General features: G+C 40.1%; 1 protein-coding gene across 5 annotated transcripts in view; it reads right to left on the reverse strand.

Moving 5' to 3' along the window:
• Iqch (IQ motif containing H) overlaps nt 1-19,227 on the reverse strand; it is a 216,733-nt gene that overhangs the window by 157,821 nt on the left and 39,685 nt on the right. For 4 of the 5 annotated variants that reach the window (XM_063257797.1, XM_023561668.2, XM_063257798.1 and 1 more), the window contains one exon: nt 15,465-15,581. In XM_063257797.1, coding sequence (XP_063113867.1) covers nt 15,465-15,581 — 117 coding nt within the window. Of the gene's footprint in view, nt 1-12,516; nt 13,492-15,464; nt 15,582-19,227 lie in introns of those variants that run through there. The other variant, XM_063257800.1, reaches the window with a different exon arrangement.

Consider the following 19,227-nt stretch of genomic DNA (forward strand, 5'->3'; position numbering starts at 1 on the left):
TAGGCCCAAATCCTGCTCTAAAGCCAAAATACAATCCAAATCCAAAATACAATCAGTCCAATACAGATCCTGTTACTGTTGTTCAAAAAACCACAATAAGTCACCCAACCATAAGTGTTTCTCAAGCCCCCCCACACCAGGCAGATCACATACCTGCCCCTCAATATTCACATTCTAATCTATTCAGTTTGATTAAAGGTGCATAAATGGCTTTAAATCATACCCAACCTGATCTCACCCAATCCTGTTGGTTATGCTTGGCTGCCCCTCCCCCATACTATGAAGGAAAGGCCCTCAATTTAACCTTTAACAGTTCTTCTAGCTCATCTGCCTGTGACTGGGGCAATCACCACAAGCTGACTCTCCCTGACGTCTCAGGTAGAGGGACCTGTCTTGGGGACTCCAGCCGTCCACCAGCACTGGCAGCATGACTCTGTGCCCAGCTTCATTCTGAGTTCAAGCCAAATAATTACCTCATTCCACCCCCAGGAACGTCTTGGGCCTGCAATTTCAGTCTCTCACCCTGTATAGCAACCACTGTTTTAAACAAGTCTACAGATTTTTGTGTTCTTGTACAGGTTCTTCCTCACATAACATTCGACCCAGGAGACTGCTACCTCCAGGCATCACAGACCGGCTATATGTATAAGAGAGAACCCGTGACACTCACCTTAGCTGTATTACTGGGGTCAGGAGTCACAACAGGAAAGGAACAGGGACTACAGCTCTAGTGTTGGGAAATCAGCATCTAGCTCAATTACAAGCAGCAGTAGATCAAGATTTAAAAGAAATAGAAACATCTGTGACAGCTCTACAGGCGTCCCTGACATCTCTATCTGAGGTAGTCCCACAGAATAGAAGAGGGCTAGACCTCCTATTTATGAAGGAGGGTGGCTTATGTGCTGCCCTCAAGGAAGAATGTTGTTTTTATGCTGACCACTCAGGAGTTGTCAAAGAGTCCATGACTAAGCTAAGGGAATGCCTCAAAGAGAGAGAAAAAGAGCGCCTCGGACAAACCACCTTCTCCTCCATGTGTGTGTGTGGGGTGTCTCTCCCTTACATTGCCCCCCTCTTGGAACCCCTAGCTGTCTTGCTGTTACTGCTTACTGTAGGACCTTGTATTTTTCAGAGGATCATGACACGCCTTAATAACAGGATTGACACATTTATGGCAAAGCCCATTCAGGTACATTACCATCGGTTGGAGATGGCAAAACAACAAACTTATCGGAAAGAACACCTACCAATTGCCCACACGATACTGTGGCCCAAATACCCTGAGGCACCGGACAGGCAGCCAGAGATGGGCAACTAGGACACATATGTTATGTTATGCCATCGACCACGTAAGACAGGCCCAGGACCAACTGCTGTCCTGCAGGCCCATGATCGGTAAGGCTCGATTGGGTTCGTATGAGGAGTCCTTGACCCAAGATAGGCGCTGTCCTCACAGGGCCTGCCATACTCCTAAAAAATATAATAAGGGAGGAGATGTAGGGAGCAGCTCAGAATGGCTGCTGCTGCCCTGCCCCTCCCACCTGAGGGCATTTTGTGTGTCAGCCTACATTTCCCATGATCCTCCCCTTGCCTACAAGGCACATGACGTCAGCACCTTCCCGCTTCAGCCTACATCTCCCATAATCCCCTCTTGTTGACATCAATTCCGCTTACCTATGTGCCTACGTATGACTTCCTGCTAGTCTTGATAGGCCCACGGCATATGAGGAGATCCAAGCTGGCCCATCCTGTAAAGCCACATCCCCTTTGACTCTATATAAGCCATGTACACTTCCTGAATAAATGGGACTTGATTGGAATTGGTCATCTTGTCCTTGTCTCTCTTTTCTCTTGCCCAGCCCTCCATCCCTGTCCCCTCTCCAGGCGAGGCCTATGGATCGATCCGTGGGCCAGATCAGGAACCCAGAATCAGGCTGCTACCATGTGACAGAGGTTGTATGCAGGAAAGGAGTAGGAGAAGGACATGGGGAGAAACACTCATTACCATGCCCGGGACCAGACCTTCCCCACCCCTCACTTCTCTACGGAAACTTTCCTCTTTAAATGTTAGATTACACTAAATCAATCATTTATTACATCCCTACTACACACAAGAATTCTGTAAAACACAATAGCATAGAGGATATAAAAATGAAAAGAATGGGCTTTTGCTTTCCAGGAGGTCTAGCAAGGGGGAAAAAATAGAAAAGATCTTTTCCATTTAAGATGTTGCTATAAATGCATTATAAGCATAGTGATGATTATCTCGGTGAGAGGAAATTCATTTTACCAGATGAGATTTAGGAAGATATTTTTATGGCCCAAAAGATAAATTTTCTAAAAAAAATTTTTAAAAAAAGATAAATTTTCTGCAAAGTAGACAACTGAGGTACATGGGGTGTCACTGCTTATATTAACCTAACACAGTCCAACTCAATCATAGAGGTCTTTAAAAAGTAGTTCTTCAGAGTCATCAATTATGTGGTGTTACATGAATGAACCTCAGATTTATCCTGGATTCGGACCATACTGGGCACCATGCCTGAAGATAGCAACAGGATCTCCACCTTCAAACAGGTTGGCAATCTAGCTGGGCAAGTTTCCACTTTAAAAGAATAAGCTCTTCTCTTTGTTCTAGGCTTTGAATTAATAGAGCCTCTTTCTAGATACTTTTTTAAAATTGTACTTCTGTCTCAGACCAGGGCAGAGAAATGCCCCCATCAAATACTTCTACAGCTAAGGAAGAATTCCTGACTGGAGTTCAGATCCTACCCCTCGGATACAAGTCAGAATCACCCTGCTCCAAATTACATGGAGGTGGCCCAGAATAAGGGTGCCAGCTTGGAAGTCATGTTGGTTGAGTCTGAATTATAACCCCTGACTCTTAACTGTGTGACTCAGGGCAAGTTTCATTGACGTGCTTCCTCAAATGTAAAACAAAGTAGTAACAGTACTCACCTCTTGTGAGATAATCCATGTAAAGTGTACTTAATACTGTCCCCAACCCAGAGAAGCCCTCAGAGATGTCAGATATTACTTACCACGCAGTTCCCTGGTACAAGCAGGACACTTCAGTTTAAATGCAGCCTGGAGCAGAAGCATAGTTAGGTGTCCTGCATGTGTTTGGGATTAGAAAGTGGAGGTTTCAGTTCTAGGCTTTGAGTTAAAATAGCCTCTTGCTAATCTCCCGTTCTGCTGAAATCTAAATTGTACACTGGAACCAGGTATGGTGGTGCATGCCTGTAATCTCAGCACTTGAGGGGCTGAGGCAGGAGGATCACTGTAAATTCAAGACCAGCCTGGGCTACAAAATGAGCTCAAGACCAGCCTGAACTGCATAGGGACACCCTGTCTCAAAAGACTAAAAATAAATAAATAGGAATTGTACACTTGAAAACATGCATAGGTGGAATACTACCCCCACGGCAGCAGGAAGATATGACAAGCCCTTCCCTCAAGATTTCAATGTTCAGATGATACAATAACCCCATAAGTAAGCTGCAGTTTGAAAAGCCCTGGATGACAAGTCTGATCCTCTTCCTCCCCCCAAATTAAAGTCACATTGAACTCCCCAGCACTTGATATGAAAGACACCTTTAAGAGCAGGGAGGAGGAGGATGGGAGAAAGCTGTCTTGGTGCTTGGTCTCCTGAGTCACTGGCTGCTTGCACTTTACAACTTCTCCTGGGAACCTTCTCCATGGACTGGCCCTGTCCTGAGTTTGAAGTGGAGTGGAGCATTTTGGAACTCAAAAAAGAATTTTCTTAGGAAAAATCTTCAATGAAATGGTAAGTGCCCTGGTGTGCTCATGAGGAATGAGTAACCTGAACCTCTCTACATCTGAACTTGGAGGAAGGACTTTTCCTTTCAGTGGCTGGGATGGCCTGGGCTGAGGCAGTAGTTAAGAACACAGACTCACTAGGCACAGTGGTGCACAGCTGAAATCCCCGCACTCTGGGATGCAGAGGCAGGAAGATCACAAGTTCAAGGCCATCCTAAACAACTTAGTGGTTTGGCAAGACTCTGTCTCAAAATTTAAAAATAAACAAGGGCTGGGAATGTAGCTCAGTGCAAAGGCCCTGGACTCGATCTCTTGTATTGCCGAACAGCAAAAACAGGATTTGAATCTGCTTTCTACCACTTACTAATTGTATTAGTGGAGCAAGTGACTCAGTTTCTCTAAGCTGCAGGTCTTTACCACTCACCACACTGGAATAAATGGACTACAGAGCTCGGCATAGTACAGCATAATTCACACAGTCAACCCCGAGCAGACTGTAGTGGCTATTTATTATTTTTTTAAAAGTTGAATTCAAAAGTCAGAACTTCTCATCCCCCAGGCGGCATTTGCTTTACAGGGATGCGTTCCTGTCCACACCTCTGGCAGGCATTGCTTCACTGACAGATGCATCGGTCGGCACCAGGAAGATCACCGACTAACTATCTTTGTAGTTTCTCTGTTCACTGAGCAGCCTTCTGACTGCACTGTCAGTGCCGTTTTCTAAGATGCGCTATGCTGTCACACCAGCAGATGAGTGTTCAGGTCTGTGTGACCATTACAGCCCTCTTTAGGACACATACATTGGCATTCTGGCAATTTACTTGGATCCATGCAGTGGTCAGCTCTGGCTAAAGCAGACCCTAATCCTGTGATATCGAGGGTCACACCTGCCCCAAAGTGTACAAACGTGAGAGCACTGTTGAGAGCTCTGAACTGCCACCATGCTCCTACGTGACCCTGGATAGGGCCCTCCCTAAAAACCATGCCTCATCTTCCTTCTGAGCCAGGGGATGTGAATTGTTGACCTGAAAGACAGGGACCCACACAGACTACTTTCTTTGAAGTACACAGAGTTTTTAAAACTTCTGATCAAACATCTAAAATTCAGGAGGTTTCAGAGAAAACTATAAACATGAATTTCCAGCTTCTTTTGAAAGCTCAATTGCACAGGGCCCGTGTTGAGGCTGCGTGCTGTAGGGAGAGGCTACTGGATGGTTCAGTGCTCCAGGAATGGGACCCAAGCCCTTACACTCACGTCATTTCCATCTCTTATTACCCACTTGGCCACACAGCACCTAGGTTGTGATTCCTGTTTGAAATAACACTAGCCATTTTCAATATTCTTCCAAGAAGGAAAAAGTTAGGAAAAGGCTCGTTCCATCAATCTCACTTTTTGTTTTTCATTTGGCACAAAAAAAAAAAAAAAAAAAACACACTTGAAAACCCAATGCACTGTAGAAAACACTCAGATTAAGATACTCTGGCATCTGCAGCATGGGCCAGGAGGAGAACAGAGCTCCCGAGGTCCGGCCATGGAGGCACTCAGGCAGCGTATTCACCCGTCCTCTTGGTAAGCACCTGCAGTGTGGGCCTAGAGGAGGACCATGATCTGTGAGCCTACTGCCACACAGGCTGAAGCACCCTTCCCCTGCCTCCCCCCTCCCCCCATAGCATGGGGATAGATGTCTCAGCATCTCTTGGGAGGATGACCATATGTAGTACAACAAATATGGGGGATTTCCTTCTGTCTTCTGTTCGAAGGCATAGGTTGTTTTCACTGTTATGTTTCTTTTGCTCTATTTAGCATTCTCAATTGGTTTTATAATGTTCTATTTTTGGTTTGATTTTGCTATACCTAATTGACTGGACATCTATTGTGAAGTTAAGGAGATATACCATAGTACATATTACTACTATCCCAGTATCCTACTGTGAAATCCTGTACCAATTTCACTGCATTGTCTCAGTTGGCTTTGTTCTGTCTTGTCCTGTTGCATTTTTACTACTTTCAAAAAAAAAAAAATACTCTGGCATTTCGGTGCATCAGCAGCCTGGGAAAAGGCTGGGAATGGGACTCTTCAGTAATGTGCTCAGGAACTGGCACTGGGGAGGTGAGTGAGGCTGCGGGAGGGCAGGTTTGCGACGGATCAACCACCCCTATCTCATCCTTCTTCCTTGCCGCCACTCCTCTTGTCCAACATGTCCTACTTTGGCCTGATGTTGCGGGGAGAGGAGAATTAAAGATGGGGTCACAGGTAGAATCCCGGGCGGCAGCAGGACCTGTAGCATTAGGCCAGGAAGTAAGAGGGGTTAGAGGAAACCCTGATTGTCCAGCTAAATGGGCCATTCAGGGGAAAGAGACAGAGCTATGTGGGGCAGTCATGGAAAGCTGCTGCCTGCGGACCTCTCATTAGGCAGTCTCATGAATATCTAACAAGTTCAGGAGATAATCCTATTCAGGAAAGTACTATTGCTTTATGGCCAGAGGGAGAGGAAATACAGTATAATAATCATGGAGGACATCCAGGGACAGATATTGTTCAGAAGAATTTTAAGCATGCCCTTCAGTTAGAGCAGCCTGAGAAGTGATCTAATTTCAGAAATCTGCCTAAAGCGCTTTCTTTTATGATCCTGGCTAAGATCACACAATTAGATTTCAGTGGTCCATGCAAGGTCATCCATCCACTAGCCCTCCACATCCAACCACAGGGCTGTTTTTACTCTTTGTAAAATCCGTGATGATTACGTAGACTCCGTGACTCTCACCATTCTCCACCTCTGCCTTTGCTGTCTTGCTTCTAGTAGGTAAGCTCATGCAGCTTCCCCTCAGCCATGGCCACCCGTTCCTCCAAGGCCTGGGTGAAGGCATGCCTCGAGCTCTGTGTTTCCCTGATCACTGCTTTGTCTCTACAAGGTGCCACACAAGCATCAGTCTGGGAGTCACACAGTCAGGGCCCTGGCTGTGACTCTAAATAACTCAGTTTATCTTCTCGGGATATAGATAAGAAAATTCAGTTGTTACAGACTAGGTGATGCACTTTTAACCTGGTTTCCAGCAGTGGCAGAGGACAGGTTTGAAACCCAGTCCTTAGACTCTCAACTTATGGCTTTTTTCACTAAACTGTGCATGGCTGCTTTCGGACCTTTTAGTTGCTAACCATAAACTATCATTATTTGGGTTATAATTGCAGATAGAGATGAAAACAAAAGATTACATAAGTCCAGTACTCAGAGGTCATGTTGCCCCAACTTTATAGCCTAATTAGAGGGCTTTCTTCCCAGGAGATACGGTCTGGGTTTATATTACTTAGATGTGATGCTTTTAAAGAAAGCTTAAGGTGCTCACTCCAATCTATGAGTACTTACATCTATTCTACCAAAGAGGTTTGTAAAGGTCAGGAATGTATACTTGAACTTAAGTACAGTTTAAGGAGCAGTGGGTTAGGCTACTAGAGAATGCAGCAATAGTATTTATTCATCTCAAGTACCTCTCAGTGGGTAATTAACCTGGGCCATGATAAAAACAGTTCTGTTAGGCCCATTTCTCCTGTGGCCAGTGCTATTGTGCTGCAGTCTTTTTCTTTGCTTCTGAACAGTGTAAACTGAGCATTTACAGTAATATTTCAAAACATCACCACTTTGGGGGTTGATTCATTTTCCTCCTTGCAATAGAAGTACAATAATAGTTAAAATTTGAAGTTATCCAATTTTACCCATGAAGGTACAATTCTTAGGAACATATGGGGTGGCAATCGAAGTATATCCACCTTTTCTGCACCATTGATTAAAGGAAGTATTTCATATACAATGAATACAGCATTTTGGGGATATTTCTTTGTTTTGATATATTCTTCACCCCACTCTGGGTATGCGTGTGCAAGGAAAGGTGTATTACAGAAAGCTTTAATTTGGGAAGGTCACAGACCCTTTGGTAGTCTGGTGAAGTCTATGGGCTCACAATAATATTTTTATAAGTGCATGAAATGAAATACCTGAGAAATCTATTATACTGAAATACAGTGCTAGCCTGGGCCTCTTGTGCCTGAAACCTATCATAGAGATAACTTAGGCCCTCCTCATTTTTGAGGTTAGAAACATAATCTCTTAGCAGTCCAAAAGCCTATGTCACAAAGTCCAAAGGCACAAACTGAAGAATGTGTCGCAAAGGAAGCAGGTCTAGTTGGATAGCTGTAGATAGGAGGGGATTTCAGAGCCTACAAAGCCTCCCTTCCTGGATCCCCAACCCTCTTCTCCTTCCATATGAAATCACTGAACAGAGTCTTAACTCTTTTGTTTTAATTAAATAGAAGATTTGCTCTTGTAAAAAAGTGAATACTCATGGGAGAGGTAAAAGTCCTTGCCCAAAATTTTCAAATTTATTTCCAACAGAAGAACCTGTTTTTCAAACACAATCTTAAATAGAATAGCAATATATAAATAAATAAAAGTTTTATATGAATTTGCATAATTTTATGCCTTGAACAAATACAAGTAGTTATAATATTATATATTTATGTGTGTAACATAAATATTTATATCATGCAGTACATGTTTATATTTATTATTTTAATGTTTTATATAAGACATTTATATTCATATAAAAATAAATCATCATTGGAAACAAGGAGGCTGTTTCAATGAAGCCAAATTATAAAATCAAGAGTCATAAAAATAACTGCAGCCTTACATCCATCACAGCATACAATTTATTTATGTACTTTATTTTGCCTGCACGAGATGGAACAAACTCTGATGTGAAGAGATAAGTACTATCATATAGCTAACAATTCATTATGGCACTTATAATCTCAGCATTTCCTTCAGTTAAAATGATCCAGAAGAGTAATAGGTAAAATGATCTTCAAAGGTAAGAGGAAGTTTTGTTTCAAAACAGAGTCACTAATGGTACCTCATGGCTGCTCAAGCTCATCAATAGCTAAGAATTACTTGGTGAATAATCAATTACGGGTGATTTGGCAAATAGCGTAATTTAAACTCTCAGTCTCCTTACTGTGTAATCAAAGGCAAATAGCTTAATCTTAGACTTAGTTTCCCCATATGAAATGCTTATGCAGATGGCACCTACTGACAGGTCAAAGGCCTAAATAAGCTTATGTGAATAAAGCTCTTTCCATACCTTTTGGCATGTTTATGAGATGCCACTGTCACTGACAGACTGACCAAAAAGACCTGTGTCGTCTATCATTCTAAGACATTCTGTCAGATCCCACGTACTCCCTTTCAGATATCTCAGCCTTCTTTTCTTCCAGACGTTCACCTAGAGTGTCAAAGCAAACTGCTCTCGAGTCTGAATGCTGAGATGACACTTTATTGGTGAATGACAGCTGTAGTTGTAATCAAAGCAATACTGAAGCCCTGCACTGCAAATGGAAGATCATATCGCTCATTTTGAACTGCATACGAGCCAAGTTTAGCGAGCTAATGAATCTATTGGTACTGCTGTATTATTCACAATTTAACATATATTACTATAATTGTACAGTTGGTGGTTAGCGCTGGGCCAAGAGTTGGGACCAGAGGGTTTGCCTGGCTTTTCATGATGGTAACACATGTGTATTCCAGTATTAATGATGCTAGTTAATGTTCATGGAATGCTTACTAGGAGGCCCAGATACCGCTTTTAAGACCGTTACAGGTATCAGCTCATGTAACCTTTTTTTTGTATGATTATTACAGAAATGTATATGAGTAGATCTAAATTTCAAAATATGACTAATAAAAATCTGTACCTTATTTAGCTAAAAAATATCTTTTTTTAAAAAAAATTTTTTTTTTTTGTCTTTTTCCTTTTTATCGGTACCGGGGATCGAACGCACGACTGCCTGCTTGCAAGGCAGGCGCTTATGCCACTGAGCTAAATCCCCAGCCCCTAAAAAATATCTTTACAGGAAATTCAAATACAGATAACCTAACAGAGCAAATTAGCCCACCGATAGGCTAATGCTTTAAAATTCGGTATCTTACCTAAATATGCAAATGTTGTTCTTTGTTACACTTTAAAATAGCTTAAATATTCATCATAAAAATAAAATGTGCTTGTAGCTCCTTTGAAACTCACGGGAGTTCTTTTCAACAAATTCAAATGGAGAGGGGGCTGGGGATTTAGCTTAGCGGCATAAACACCTGCCTTGCAAGCAGGCAGTCATGAGTTCCATCCCCGGTACCGATAAAAATGAAAAAGAGACAAAAAAAAAAAAAAAAAAAAAAAAAACCCACCAAAACAAACAAACAAACAAATGGAGAGCACTAAGCCTTAGTCCTCATTTGCACTGACGTGTGAAAAGGGTTCAATCAGAGTCTTTCTGAAAGCACAGGTGTGAAGATAAGAGAAGGAAATAAGAGATTTTTTAAAATGCTAATTTGTTTTCCAGAAAGACAGGAGCCTTGACAAATGTGCTAATATGATATACTATCTGTAACCCCCAGCTTACCTCTGCCTGGCGGACTCAGTATCCTGGCTGTACAGGAGAGGAAACTGAGGGAGCCAGGATGTCACTTCAAGCCCTGCCCACAAGTTGCCTCCCATTTAACTACTGCTTTTTATAAAGCAGGATAGCGAGGCTGTGTCGAGTCCAGAAGCAAGTCCCTTCCCCTGAGTAGACCCTCTCCTACAGCCCACAGTAATGCCTTGGCAAGCAGGCCAAGCAGGGCCAGGACTTACACTTCACTTGCAGACTGCCTCAGACTGTAGTCTCAAAGCAGAGACTGCGCGGACGAGAGAGGACAAATCCGTCTCCACAGTACTGCTGCGGGGGGTTTGGAAACCAGATAAACAAGGAAAGACTGCAGCCCACGTCCACACAGCTGTGTGGGAAAGAAGGCAGCATCCTATGAAATATTAAACAGCATCCCCAGAAGGCATCTCAGCAATATTCTGGTTCCCTCCCCTGGCCCCTACAACCATATAAGTTGTTAAATGACAGCATAAAACATGGTACAATTATGGGAGAACCGTCAGTTGTGATGAGTATTTTCAGAGTACTTCTTTGTTCCGGGACTTTGCAAGTGCTCTGGTTTAACTCCCTTCAAGCTCAGTATCATCCTGAGATGCACTCCTGCTGTGGATGTTCACGACTCAGAATCACTACCCTAAATCCTAAAAAGTGCCTCCAGTTCACTATCGGGAGGGTTTGAGGCTGTTTGCAGGACCTTAGCCCAGAAGCTAAGAACCACCGTTTTTGGAGGAAGTTTAGAGACCCACCACAGGTAGGCTTTTGAGGAATGTTGTCTAAGGAGGTTGTAACCTTCAATTGCTTCTCCCTGCTCCTAGTGGTGGGCTTTTGGGAGACAACCTCACACTGGCCACTGTCACATTGCTTTCTTCTCTCCCAAGACTCCAAAAATAACAACATACAAAGGCAACACACACTGCCACTGCTACACACTGACAGGTTACATTTTGTGGGGTGTGGACTGGGCAGGGCACACTCACTGTGCTTTCAAAAACTCTTTCTGAGCCACCAGTGACGGGATTTGGGGGTGCCGTGCATGCCATCGCAGTCCTTGGGTAATGACTGTGTGTCATAAACAGGATATGGCATTTCAGAGCATCTTTAAAGCTATTTCCTTTTGTACGACTAATTTAATGTACCAAATGCTCCTGGGAAAAGGGAGGGGGACCAACATGCTGACTCCACACTTCCTGAAAAATCAACATTTTCTTTTTAAATGGCTCTCAAAGAAATTACATCTGATTGTTGTCTGCTGGCTCCCTCCAACTCTACCTCTGTCAAAATCCTGCCCTGGCAGGTGTGAGGAGAATATATGCAGAACTTGAGTGAATACCCACATCTGTTTTTGGAAAAAGGGAACAGAAGCAGCACAGAAGGAAGGAAAGGAGATAATTGCTGGCTTGAACTACAATACATTTTACTTGCGGGCAGAGGGCCAGCTTACAGCAGGCGGAATATGCAGGCCCATCTTATTGGGATTCAGGGGTGGGCCTCCATTCTTGTCCGGAGACAGCTGTAAACCAGCAGCCCATAGCATCACAATCAGGCACAGGGTTTTGTCAAGGAATGCTGATTTGTACAGAAGCAGCTTTGTCTGCTTCCCCTGTACCCCTGCCTAATGAAATGACAGTCAATCTCTGATTCCAGATGACAAGAACTGGATAAAAACTTAAAACAAATGGCGACCTTTCAAAAGATTAATTTGTTTACCAACACCATGTTCCCTCTTTGTCATCTGAGATGGAGGTGACCTTCACTTTCCCATATCTAGGCTGAAAGGATGCTGACTATAGTCATCTGTTAAGTTAACTCTCTCTCAGCAATTATTCCCTTTTTTATTTTTAGTGACAAGAAGGGTTTATTAATTCACTCTGCTTCTTGTTATGGTTTATAAATGCAACAAGCTCATTCTGAGTTACTGCAGTGTAACATCAATTTGTTTAAATCTAATTCTGCTACCGTTGCCAAATTATGTTGTGATTGTAATTGTGGCCATATGCATGGGCTTAGAACACAATCATGTTTTGAAATTGTCCTTCTATCTACCGCCCCACCCCACCCCCTATTTCTGATATTTCTTCTAATCATTTGACATTAACACAATTGCCTCGCTTCCATTACTTTATCATCTCAGAAATGAATGTGCTTTCCATGAGAGGGAGATTACTATGCACACCCCAAGTGGAACAGTAAAGAATGAAATTATGATTTGTGAAGTGTGGTTGCTACCCAACTAAGTTAGTGAAAAACACTGCATAACGTATGACTCATAAAATGTAGAAATCATAATAGTATTAAATTCCACCTCATGAATAAATAAAAGATTCTAAGTTTACATTGCATTATATATTTATTTATTTAGAAAGTGGGACCAAAGAACTGGTATAATTCTACAGCAACTCATATCTTGCCAAAAAGAAAAATGTTTTTATGATTCTTTTCTAGGTCATAACAGTTATAATCAGAGTTATTTGTGCAGCAATTCAAAGCAATGTTTTGTTTGGCTATTTTGTTACATTCATAATCGTTCTTTTAAAATTCATGTTAACAGATACATGTTTCAAGCCTTTTAAGAAACCCTTTTTATTTAAAAAGAAATAAATCAAAGTCAAATTTTCTGTACATTTTTTAGTGGGTTGCATTATAAAGTCTAACTAGAACTAGATGCCAGTGCATAAATACAAACAGTACCAGGGATTTCTTCCTAGCTCCTCATACAAATAAGAACCAACTCAACAACATGTTAGGGGGATGTTTGGTTTTTATTTGGCAGATTTGGAAAAAATCATTGGTGAGCTTTGCTTTTAGTGTTTTAATTTTTTTTGAAATTATTTTGCATAATAGAGACATAGAACATAAAACTCTGAAGGCAGTTTGTGACATCCGCCTGTCTGTGCAGGGCAGTAGAAGAATATGCATTTTCAAAACCCTGAAATCTTCCAGTAGCTCCTCATTATCAGGAGGAAAGCACCTCTTCATCAGATGAAAATAACACTCCCAGCTCCTAGGAACTAATAACGTAAACTGGCCACCTATTCAAACTTGCTTTGTCCAAAATTGCCTGAGATCATTAGTAGGCTTTTGACAAGCTGTTTAAGTGTCATAAGAAGTAAAGAAACACATGACCCCCCGTTGCCACACAATCAGCCCCTCTGAGTGTTGACAGTAGTTCTGGGGGCTGGGGATTTAGCTCAGCGGCATAAGCACCTGCCTTGCAAGCAGGCAGTCGTGAGTTCGATCCCTGGTACCGAAAAAAGACAAAAAAAAAAAAAAAAAAAAATCAGATAAGACAGTAGTTCTGAAAGGCGAGTTGCCCTGGTGCTGCTTTTCTAATCAGCTATACCTCGAGATGCTAGACACATTGCTGCAGAATAGATAAGCGCTTTTAAAGAACATTTTTGTAAGTGGTAAGCCATGGCTATGTTTGCCCTCAAATGCTTTACATGATTGTTTAAAACCAAATGCCCTAATACTTCTATCAAAGGACTTTCTGAACAATAATTCTGCTTTATAATCTCAAACTAGGAATGCTGTTTTTCCAGGTAGTGCCATCATATATTTCTATCAATATAAAATGAGAGTCAACAAACCTTTCTGATCAAAGTGCCAATAGTTCAAGCAAAATACACATAATGTACATCCAATTTTAAAATGCTCTGGTATAGGTTTTTATGGAGTTAAATTTTATGAAACAAAGGGATCCTTGATAAGGAAAATGAATTATACATGATCAATATTCACACGGGGCCAAGTGCTTCCCCAAATCCTGTTTGTACATGGAAACGACAGGCATGACACACATTCTGCTCAGAAATGAAAAAAATACAGTAAGTTACAAAGATACTGGCCAAATTGTGGGTATAATTTTGAATCCCCTATTTAAGTCTGAATCTTCTTTCAGATTCTTAAAGCAAAGCTCAATCCTCTCCACAACTAGAGGTCTGCGTTTAAGAACCCAACACACCGCAACACAGAAAGTTTGCAGGAAATGCTGCCGTTGCCCTAGGCTACAGAGCCTCAGCACTCCGCCAGCTAAGCCAATATTAATTCTAGATGGAAGAGGAAAACCAACAGTGACAAAAGAGAAATCTGCTTCTGTCTGTGCAGCCAGAGAAATAATATTTTTATTTCAAGGCTTTTTGGGCTCATGGGAAGCAGATAAAAACCCTTTCACATTATTCACAATGACATTTTAAATAAAGTTTCAGCAGGAATAAAAATATCTAACATTCTGGTTATTTCTTAGGCTATAAAAGTATTTCTATGATAAAGTGCTCTTAAAGCAAACCTGTTAGGAAAACATAAAGCACATATAAAGAGACTGAAAATATATGTCTAAGTTACACGAATGAAGTAGGCAGTTGAAAACGTCTATAAAGGAAATTTGGAAGATTAATCTCCAAGACTATTGTGCCAGTTAGAAATGGCTTTGCAATTTGATCCTACAGTTAATCTTGTTTTCAGTTTTAATTTCACCAAAATACACATTTAAGAGTTTTTGAGCATCACGAAGGTTAAAAAAAAATTTTAAAAAATGTATAGATTCCACCTCAGTAATTGTTTGTAATATTAGAAACAATCTTAAATAATTTCAGTGTTAAAATGCAGCATTACTCTTAATTCTCCTAAGAAAAGCCCATAGCACAGAATGAATACAATCCTTGTTTCGGGACACTTTAGTAGCAAGTCAATCGCAAAAAAATAATAGACTCAGATTCCTTCGTGCAAATCTACATTTGATTATTTTCCTCTCATTATTTTGCTAACATAAAAGACTAGTTCCTGTCTACTTCAGATGTAGAATATTCTTAAATTCTTGCATTCTAGGAGTATACACAATTTGAAGTAGACACCTGGCTGTTTTGATTTCTCTAGTGATAAGGCTATTTCCAAGACATACAACAATTAAAATTTCTCTATTCTTTTTTGTCATGAAATTACTTTCCCTTGTTATGATTATGGCACTGTTTAGGAATATCAAATAAAACAGAGAGGTCAGAATGAACTACAAACAGATTTCTAAAAATAGCTTTACATTTTCTTAATCATTACTAATTCCAGACAGAATGAAAGCCACTTGGCTTCAACTCCAAAAAATTCATAGGACAAAAGAATCCCAGTTTCACTTCAAATCCACATTATCCCTTCTACTAATAATAAATGACCACTAATTCTTAAAAAATTAATTGTTCATTAAAATGACTTGTTACTTACACGTGCTTTTCTCTGATTAATGTGTGGCAAACTGATTCCATAGTTCGCATTTACAGCAGCTCTGTGTTGTGTGTTTTCAGGATCTTGCATGATTTTTACATTCAACTCTATCTTTTGCTGAAACAAAGAAACAATGAAACTTTCATGCCAGCTGAACAAAAATGCTAACATCTTATACTCTCACAGGAATACTAATTTCTTTGAAAACAATTATTTTAATGTAATTATCACTGGAAAATATATTTAGGTCTTTTATTTAGGGTGTTAATTGGTTCCTTTAATTCATAGAAAAGGAACTTTCTGCCAATTTCCCTTTATGTATCAAACTGCTCATGCAAATATGTCTCGAGACACTATTTCTTCTCTGAAATCATACTCAAAGTCAACTGAGGTGGACAAAGGACAAGAATACCTGGTCTCAATTTATTTTTAGCTCTCTAGGTTGAGAATTTTGTCAATGAAATCTATACTACACATACGCAGGTAGAGGGCTCCCTCGATCTGTTCGTAGGGCCACTTCCTCCAGGGACACCTACAGGTAGATCTCGGTTTGGACCTGATCAGTTTACCACAATAGATTTATCTACTCCTTCACAGAGATTTTGCTGCCTGTAAGGATAATTTGTGCTTTAACTGGAGAAAATACAAGCATCTTCCTCACACAGATCCATTACTGTTGATGCTTGAAAAGAAGCCACAACTGGGCAGCCTAGTGGTGGCAGGAGGGGCACTGAACAGGGGCCAGAAGATCTGGGTGCCAGCTCCACTCTGGACTGCTGAGTGGATCCTTGGTAAGTCACTTCACCTCTCGGGACGTCAGTTTCTTTACTTGTAAAATGTGACAATTAGACTCAAACTCTCCCCCAACTGTGGTAGTCTCTGATGTGAGGCTAGGAATACAGTATCACCAACAATTTCTAAAGTCTTTTGTAAGTTTTTTATTTTAATATAACTCACATTCCATAAAGTAACACCCTTTAGAATATGCAATTCAACAATATTCACAAAGCTATGCAAGCATTGCAGCTAATTCCAGAGCATTCTCATTACCCCCAAATAAGACTTCCTACCTATTAGCAGTCCCTTCCTCTTTCTTCCTCTCCTTAGCCCCAGATAACCACTAATCCACTTCGGGTCTCTTTTTTTTAAAATTTAAAAATTTAAATTAATTTAAACTAATTTTAAAAAAGCAAAACAGTCGATCTCTATTGATGTATGCTTGACATTCCATGTGAATGAAATCTCAGAATATGCACCTTTGTGACTTATAGTATTTTTGTAAAAGGCTGGAGGTACTACAAACAACTTAAAAGTTGATTTTAGTTCAATTAAGTAACACAGCTCTGGAGCTGAGGGTATATAGCCTAGTGGTAGAGCACTTGCCTAATGTGTGAGGCCCCGGGTTCAATCCCCAGCACTAAAATATATAATAGCAATATATACTACTTATATATACTTCTATATACTAAGCTACTACATAATATCTTAGTTCTGAGATATCTGATGCAATGTAAAAACTATTGTAGGAACCACGTAGATTAGGTCATCATTCAGTTATTTCTTTAACCATAAGCATTCATAAATGGCCTAAGGTCAAAGTGCAGGCAAGGGCTATAAAAATATCTTTGCAATGTAATGCCATCTAAATAGAAGCTACTTCTTAACACATGCTCCAAGCCTTTCTTGTATTTTTTAAATAGCATTTTAGTAACCACATCTGGGAATAACTGCCCTCAGCTGTCTGCTTGACATAACCCATGCAGAGACACAGGTTGCAAACACGGCATATCCTGCCACACTCTGCTTCAGGTGGAAGTGATGACAAAGGCAATGTAGGCCTAATTACAAATGGCTTCCCTTCTGTGGCCAACCCTCAGTCACGACATTACTCCAGGGTTTCTGCATGGGAGCCTAGGGCCTCTTTTATTGAAATTAATACCTGAATGTAATTTTTTCCTTCTTAATTAAACTTTCAGAATAATTTCCATTCTACCAAGGATCAGGAACTTGCTAATATGTATTATATTGACTGGTTGTGTTTTCTGTAATTAGGGTGTTTTAAAAATGTATATTCTGGATACAGTTGATGGTAATAGTTTCATCTATCATGTCTAAGCCTTTGTTAGAACTTCTTAATTCTGGGATCATTGTCTCAGTGGACCAGGGAAGTTTTCTTGTGCTCCATCAACTTTGTGTGGTTATGAGACTAGCACAGGGATGAAATGACCAAATACAGAATCATTGTTAAGCCTGGTATTAAAACTATTGTTGTCTGGCCGTTTTGCATTTCTGTGGCACTGGACAGAGATAATTCTAAAAAAAAATCTAAAAATCTAAAAGTAAATCAGTATATAAATAGAAATATTTATATTTCCAAAAATAAATCAGTATATAGAAATCTGACAAAATGATAGGTTGTTTTTAATTCTTTATTGTTGACTTCTAAAGCAACAGGAAAGGTTGCTTAAAATTAATAATAGTCTAATATTTACTTTTTGAACCAAAGTTTGTATACACCAAAATAATATGTAGCATGCATAATTTAATTTCCCCATAAAACTTATTAAATGAATATATATTTAGATAATATTAATGTATCAAATGACTTTACTGAAAACCACCACCAAAAACATCCAAAACCTAAATTTGTCTTACAAATCATCTATAGGAATGTATAGGAAAATACTTATAACCATCAGCCATATTATTAGATCCAGTAATAAGGTTTTTTCCAAGAAAAAACAATTATAGATTTTTAAAAACAAAAATAAAATTAACCATTCCATTAAGCAGAAAAACATGCTCTGGAAGATGATCATTTTTTACCAACAGTATGATAAATATCAGAATTAATTTCAAAAAATTTTTCTTAAATTGGTCAAGAAAAGACAGCAATTTATTTATCTTGAGTCACTGAACAATCTAAACTTTGTCTTCTTTCCTTTTGATAGTAATTACAAGCAGATATATCAAATGTGACTCTCATTTAGACTTCGGTTTGTAAGAACAAAAGTTATTATCAGAGCCAATTACTGTTTTACCTACATGGCTGCACAGAAGCGGGAGCTCAATTTTCATCTCATCAGTGATTTTGTGGTATTTATTTTATTACTATGCCCACAAAGCTATATAAGAAGGAAATAGCTTATGCTATTAAAACTAGGGTTGGAATATAAGAGGCTGAGGTTTCTTCTAGAAGAACTTCCGAATTAAAAACACTAGGCAGCTCCGTAATACCAGTTCCCCAGACATGGGCAGACCATAAAATGACACTCATCTGCGCAGTAGCTCCACACAGAGTAATCAAAATTGAAATGCTTCACAAACAAAGTTGAGAGAGTCTATTTACCAAGTTACGGTATTATCAGCATAACATCATTCTCAACAGTGTTTGCCACAAGTAATGTCTTCTAAGTGGGTATTGCTTAATGTCATATTCCCACTGGTAAAGGCATCTGCCATTTAATCTCAGAGCCAGAGGAAAGACAAATAGGGAAATAATTCTCCCACCTTTCACTCTCATTCTCTCAACCACTGTTACATATAATGGAAAGAACAATAGACATTAAGTCCTGGTTCAAGCCCTACGATCTAGACTTCTCATCTGAAAAGCTGGGTAATAATACCCAGGTTGAGTGTTATTTGTGAGGTTCAGATGACTAATGCATGTCAAGTATCTTGTACATTATAAAGTACTGTTCAGGGGCCAACTTTAAAGGAGTTCCTACCAGCCAAAAAAAATGACTGTAATGGATTGAAACAT

This window comes from Cavia porcellus, unplaced genomic scaffold (assembly GCF_034190915.1).
Source record: "Cavia porcellus strain 051 isolate PalLab524CR breed Dunkin Hartley unplaced genomic scaffold, mCavPor4.1 scaffold_10, whole genome shotgun sequence".
Classification (NCBI taxonomy): domain Eukaryota; kingdom Metazoa; phylum Chordata; class Mammalia; order Rodentia; family Caviidae; genus Cavia; species Cavia porcellus.